The 7,222-nt window shown below is 34.0% G+C and overlaps 1 protein-coding gene across 1 annotated transcript in view; it reads left to right on the top strand.

Moving 5' to 3' along the window:
• The window catches only part of LOC114050241 (fumarate hydratase, mitochondrial), a 31,155-nt gene extending 24,553 nt beyond the window's left edge, over window positions 1-6,602 (top strand). Inside the window, exons 9-10 of the mRNA XM_027871888.1 lie at window positions 278-431; window positions 6,373-6,602. Coding sequence (XP_027727689.1) covers window positions 278-431; window positions 6,373-6,515 — 297 coding nt within the window. The 3' untranslated portion in view covers window positions 6,516-6,602. The remainder of the gene's footprint in view (window positions 1-277; window positions 432-6,372) is intronic.
• Window positions 6,603-7,222: the final 620 nt, after the last annotated feature.

Raw genomic sequence — 7,222 nt, 5'->3', positions numbered from 1 at the left:
TGTGTGTGTGTGTGTGTGTGTGTGTGTGTGTGTGTGTGTGTGTGTGTTTTAGAGACAGACACAGAGACAGAGAATCCATTTTGCCACAGTAGATCTGTGATCCCAGTTCAGATTACAGCCTGTCCCTGTCTGCCCGTCCAGTGGGACCATTGTTCACATCTTCCTATAAGTTTGTCATGGGTCCACTCAGTATGAAGTTATATAGGATGTTTATGTATGTATAAGATGTTATTATGAGCATATAATGTGGGCACTTTATCTTTCCTCTATTTTGTAGATTAAAAATGTCTTAAATTCAGCAAGACTTCTGGGGGATGTATCAGTTTCCTTCGCTCATAACTGTGTGGTTGGAATTCAGGCTAACGTAGAAAGGATCAACAAACTAATGAGTGAATCTTTGATGTTGGTGACAGCTCTTAATCCTCATATAGGTAAGTATTGAGGGAAGAAATGTGTGACTATAACACTTAGGCCGTGATTTAAAAAAGAAAAAAAAACAGCAAATGACTTTTGAACATTATATATTTCAGTAAACACTCAAAACTTTTTCTGTTTAAATAGTGAATGCTAAGAATTTATATATAGTATTTTGAAAATGCTATATTTATTGGTCAAAATTCCATTTAGTTTTCAATCAGATTTTTTTTTATGAAACAGCTTACTGAACTTGGGTAAAAACTTTTTATGATTATTTTATCATGGTGAAATTCATATGGCTAACATTTATGGAAGGATGATTCAGAATAATACCCAGTTGGAAATGTCACTAGGTGGCACTTGTTCTTTATTGATTAATGACTAGATCATTGGCAATATGTGTTTTGTTTGATATTTCTACTCTTCTATATTATTTTGATCTTTTCAAAATGTGCTAGTTTTTGTTGAAACTCATTTCCTTCAGAAATAGAATTTTAAAATACTTTCTCCTTTCCTTATCAGGAATAAAATATGTAAAACATGGTACATGGACAAGTCACATAATGCTTACGAAATAAAACCTTGATATGTTGTGGGGAATTTAGAAATTTTTTTCATGGTAACGAGTCTAATCTTAATATCATTTTGTTGTGGAAATTAGGATCTAGACTACTTGTAAATATTCTCATCTTTATAATACTGAATTAGTTAAACAGATTATATATTCCTTTCGATGTCAACTTAAAACTAATTTTGCAGAAATAGGGTAATCTGGCTTAGGCATCTCAACCTAATCTTATCCTGCTTTATTTAAACACTGTTACAGCAGTGATATTTATCAGTTTTAATATTTTCTAACAACTAATACTGTGTTCTTGATCTCAAAATCATCAGAAGAATTTGGCATTTTGGTGGGTACATTGTTTTTTATTAATCTCTCAGCATTTATTTCCTTCAAAATCCTAGAGTTATCTTTTAAATATTTGACTCTTCCTTCTTCTCTGGTACCTGGTCAGTTACCAAGTCTTGAAAACATCTATTTTCAAATCCCTATCTCTCCATTTACATTGCCACTGCCCTAGTTTATTACCTCATTACTTCCTAGGCTGCCTCCTGATTGGATTCCTAGTCTCCAGTCTTTTCCATCACTCCATCTTCCACAGGTTTTATCAAAGCAATCCTCTTAGTATCTCACCCGGGTACCCTCTTGCTGAAAACTCCAGTGGCTCTTCATTGCCTGTAAGGATAGGAACAGGACCTCTGATTTCATTGCTTTGGAAGGACTTCCAGATAAGAAAATTACCTCTACCAGTGCAAGTCAACACCTTTTATGCAGCTTATAATCTTTGTTGAGGGGCTTCAAGGTAACAGTCAATATGTCTTGACTTGATATAATATATGTTGACAGGACTTGAATTCAGGTCTTTCAGTCTTTGAAGCTGGCTCTCGTTGCACTCTACTATGTTGCCTATAGCGTAAAATACAAACTCCTTAGCCTGGACCTTAGTACTCTTCTCTTGCCTTTCCAGGCTTATTTCATACTCCCCTTCATGAACTCAAATTGGGATGAATGACAAAAATATTGCTGTGTACTAATAAACACTGTACTAAGAGCTAGGGCTACAAATACAAAAGTGAGACAATCCTGGCTCTTGAGGAACTTGACTTCTAATTGGCAGAGATAATAAATATATATAAAGGCATGATGATCTAGGGAGTATTTGTCTGGGAAGTTACAAGGATGGTGAGTGGAGCCAAAGGGCAATGAAACTGGCCTGCTCAGTGTTCCCCAAACTTGATATTCTATCTTGTACCTCTGCTCAGTTTCATGGGCATTGTCTATAACTAGAATCCTTTTCTACTTTCAAGACTGACATCATGGGCTACCTCTTCCATGAAGCCTTTCCCTTCTGATCCTTCTGCTATGCTTTCTTGTGTGCCTTGTGTATTATATGTCATAAACTGTCTTTGTTCTGCATACCCCTGTGTCCCTTCTTTCTTTGTTAATAATGATGGCTGGCATATAAATGGCCCCTTTAAAGTTAGTAAATCTCTTTATATCTATTGTATTATCTTGTCTGAGCTTCACAACAGTCTTGTGAGGTGAATATTATAATACTCAGTTTACAGATGAAGAACCTGAGAGGGGGTTAAGAAACACTTCCATGGTTACATAGTTAGCTAATAAGTAGTTGAAGCCAACTGGGAAACAAGCCTTTCCTTCTCCAAATTGCACACTGCATGTTGCCTTAAGAAATGGTACTAAGAGATGTATACTAGCTAAGAGATATATGGTGGTGGCATAGTTTAATTTAGTATCTCTCACAAGCACGTTGATCTAGTCTTCTTCTTAAGTCTTTCTTGCTTTTATCTTTATACTGTTCCTAACAGTAAGTAGAAACAAATCTTATCATAGAATGTCAGCATAAATTGCTTATTGTCAGCTACAAAGAGGAGAAAAATCCTAGCTTTTAAAGAATATTCAATATATACTATTACCCTTCTTTTACCACTTTACAGCCTACACATATGTCTGGAAAGACATCAGTAAATAAAAGAATCATCTCAAAAAGTGCTTATTATTAAGTGCTTATTACTATATTCTAGGCACTGTGCTAAGGACTATGAATAGAAATACAAGCAGAAAGAAAGACAATTTGTACATTTAAGGAGTTTACGTTCTAATAAGGGAAAACAACACTTTACATGGAAGCTTAAAAGAAGGGAGTAAAGTGGGAAGGTAGAGGGCATGGTAGAGAAAGTCCAGATAGTCAGAAGTGAAGTCCAGAGAGGAAGGAAAACATGGCTGGTATGGGCATTTTACTTAAAATGGGGGTTCAATTAGAAGGAATCAGCCAGTAAGAGAAGGGATCTCCAGGAGTGAAAACTACTTCCACATCTATTGGGGAATGGCTTTTGGTCTTATAAGTTGTCTCTGTGTCTTAAATAGCATATCCTTATGAGAGAGATTTGATACAAAGGGTTTTTTTTTCCCTTGTTGAACTCTTTCTTAACCTAGTTGCATTCATTTTGTTCATGCAAAAACTTTTTCAATTTCATGTAATACCTCTTGCTCTTGTTTTGTCCTTATCCATAGCCATAAAAATTAATGTGTTCTGCTTCTCTTTTTTTTGATGGTATAATCTTTAATACATGTATCCATGTATCCATGTCATGTATCCATTTTGAATTTATTGCATCTGGTATGATGTTAACATAAACCTATTTTTTTTTCCATAATTTTTTCAGTTTTTGCTGCAGTTCTTGTCAAATAAAGTTTTTTTTCCCCTAGTTAAATTTTGAAGTTTATCAAACATTTGATTATTGAGTTTAATTATTTTTAATTCTTCATTGTCTAGTCTGTTCCACCGTATTTTTAATGATTACTGCTTTATAATATAATTACGTGTTATTCCTACCTCCTTCATTGCTACCTTTCCCCCCATTGTTTTCTTTTAATATTCTAGAAATTTTGCCCATCAGTGAATTTTTTTTTCTGTTTTGTATAGCTCTGTAAAATATCCCTTTGGTAATTTTATTAGTTTAGCACTAATAATAAATAGCAAATATTCCAGCCAACTAAATATCCCTCTATTTTGTTTTTTCATTGTAAAGGGAATTTTAATCGCATCAATAAATCCCAACTTTATGCCAAGGAGGGACTGGGTGCTAATGTGGGATGAAAATATAAATAATTCTGCCCCAAGGAGCTTATAATCTAATTGAAAAGAAGAAATACAACTAGTTCTAGATATTTACACAAATATATAATTTTAGAGATTTTAGCTATCACTGTAGGTGGGGGTGTTTGAAAACACTTTATGAAGGAAGTGGAGACTTGAGCTGAGCTTATAAAGAAGTATAGAATTTGGATGGGTGAATTTCAAGTGAGGAGGGGTGCAGAAATAGAATTTTTAAATTATTATTATACTATCAAGGCAGGAATTAGGAATTAAACTATGGAGGCCTGTGCGTGGAACTGCAGTCCACTTATTGGAGCAAGGCAGCCCTGAGTTAGGTGTGGATATTGAGACCCATCAACAGAGTATAGGTAATTGGTACCTTGAGAATCTGAGAATCTCTAGGGTTGGAAAGGAGCTCAGAAACCACATGCTTCAAGGGGTACTGATTTCTTTTGTCGTACTTCTCTTATTAATATTTCTAAGACTATGTCTGGGGTTGGTGGTAAAGGGTTATGCTGGCTTTACTTCTATATTTACTGGGAAGACTTCTGATGTTTCCCTATTGAATATAGTGCTAGCTTTTGGGTTTAGACAGATGTTTTTTATCTTACTAAAAAAGATATTATGCCTGCTTTTAAGGGCCATTAGCATAAATAAATGTTATAATTTATTAAAGACTTTTCTACATCTATTGATATAATCATGTGATTTGCTGGGGTTTTGGTTTTTTTTTTTGGTTTTGTTTTTTAATTTTAATGAGTAATTGTGCTAATTGTTTTTTAATGAATCATCATTTCATCCCCTGGTATAAAACCAGCTCAGTCATAGTAACATTTTGTTGTTGTTGTTGTTTTTGGTTCTGTTTTTTTTAATAAGGTGCTCTGATTTTTTTTTAAAGTAACATTTATCTCTCCCTTGCTGCTCCCCCCAGTTAAACAGTTTTTAAAATGAAAAATAAAACCCTCATGACAAATGTATAGTACAACAAAACATTGACCATGTCCAAAAATGTATATGTAATTCTGCATGTTAAGCCCATCATTTCTCTGACGGGAGAATGGGTGGCATGCTTCATATTCACTGAAGTGCTCTGGACTCTTGGTTTATAAATCATATCCTCTCAAAGTTGTTTTTCTCTACAATGTTGTCATTGTATAAATGGTACTTCTAGTTCTGCTTACTTTACTCTGCATCATTTCATAGTTTCTTCTGAAATTGTCCATTTTGTCATTTCTTATGGCATACAAATATTCCAATATACATGTGTTCCAAATTGTGCCTTTCCCTAGTACGTAGACACTCTCTTAGTTTCCAGTTTGGGGCTGTGAAGAGAGCTCCTATAAATATTTTTATGTTTAAGTTCTTTTCCTCTTTCTTTGATTCCTTTGGAGGTATTGTCCTAGTAGTGGTAGTATAGCTAGGTTAAAGGGTGTACAGTTCAAAAACTTTTGGAACCTAGTTCGAAATTGTTTTCCAGAATGGCCAGACCAATTCACCACCCCACCAATGAGTACACTAGAATGCCAGTTTTCCTGTATCCCCTCCAACATTTTTCATTTTTGCCACTCTAATGAGTGCTGCTATATTCTTTTTGGCAGGATTTTCTTTAAAAATTTCTAATTGATATTCACTAGATTACTCTACCGTTATTTCTTTATCCTTCATTGGTTAAGGTGTGAGGACTATGTTTGCCTTTGAAAGGAGGCTTCTTCTATTTTGAGAATCATTTGTATAGTATAGGTATTATTTCTTCCTTAAAAGCCACCAGGAACTGAAAAGAGGAGAGTTGTTCAAAACAACTTTTAATACATTATTTGCAAAAGCCCTGGATGAACTTAGAAGATGTGAAGCTTAGTCCGAAGCAAGCTAGAAAGAGGGCTTTTGGCACAGCTTGTCCACGAACTTGGAATGGATTTGAGTCCTGGTTCCGTTGTTTATCAGCTATGTTTTAAGTTTGCATGAACCTGAATTTGTTCATCTTTAAAACAGGAATAACACTGTTTGTGGTGAGAATCAAGATAATATGTGTAAAGCATATTGTAAATTGTAAAACATATCTAGCAGCTAATCACCAGTGTCTGGTACCCTGCAACATTGTTAATATAGAATTTGACTTGTGGGTTATTGAAGGCTTTATTAAAAAAAAGTTATTGTGTTTATTTTTTAGATTTACTTTGCTGCATTCTTAAATAGACATTTATATGATACCTTGTAGCTGCATTATTTTTTGTGTGGAAACAGCTCTTTATTTCCTCTTTATTTTTTCCTTTAGGATATGACAAGGCTGCAAAGATTGCCAAGACAGCACACAAAAATGGATCAACATTGAAAGAAACAGCTATTGAACTTGGATATCTCACAGCAGAACAGTTTGATGAGTGGGTGAAACCCAAGGACATGTTGGGTCCTAAGTAATATATTTAAATAAGCATTTGTAAAAAAAAAAAATAATAATAATTATTATTAAACTGTATTGAATTTTGAAAGAAATCTAGCAGCCTCTTTTCCTTGTTGTGACCATTATTTGTCTTTATATCTAGTTATAATTGCATATATATATGTGTGTGTGTGTATGTGTATATATATATATATATATATATATATATACATATGACTTTAAAAAATACATGCAACCCTTTAAAAAGTTGTGAGTCACCTTTTACCCCCCAAAATATTGTATCCTTGGTCACTTCCTCCCATACCAGATGTAGCCTTTTCATTCCCTTCCTACACACTGGACTGTAAGGTTGAATAAACATATTACTGGTTTCTCTTTGCTACTTTCAGACCCTCACTCTGCCATTATCATTCAACAATCTCTCTCTTCCTTTTAATACCTATCAATATCTTGATAGTGGTTATTGAGCAATAGAGGAAATTTTTTTCTTCCATAAGATTTATTAAGAAAATCGTAGTAATATGTCGAATTAATGAAATGTGATTTAAGCCTTAAAGATATAGTAGCTTCTAGCATTTTGTGTTGAAGATTGCTATTTTTTATTTATTAGAAAGGCAGATCAGATTTTCCCTGAATTGGCCAAATTTTACTACTTGCAAAAGGAATTTAGTACAGTATTGTTTACATACAGTCTTTTCTTCTGCTCCAACTGCTACCTTGGAGA

This window comes from Vombatus ursinus, unplaced genomic scaffold, assembly GCF_900497805.2.
Source record: "Vombatus ursinus unplaced genomic scaffold, bare-nosed wombat genome assembly UNPS02014798.1, whole genome shotgun sequence".
NCBI lineage: Eukaryota > Metazoa > Chordata > Mammalia > Diprotodontia > Vombatidae > Vombatus > Vombatus ursinus.
Note: the sequence above shows the minus strand (reverse complement) of the source record. Positions and strands in the feature narration are given on the sequence as shown.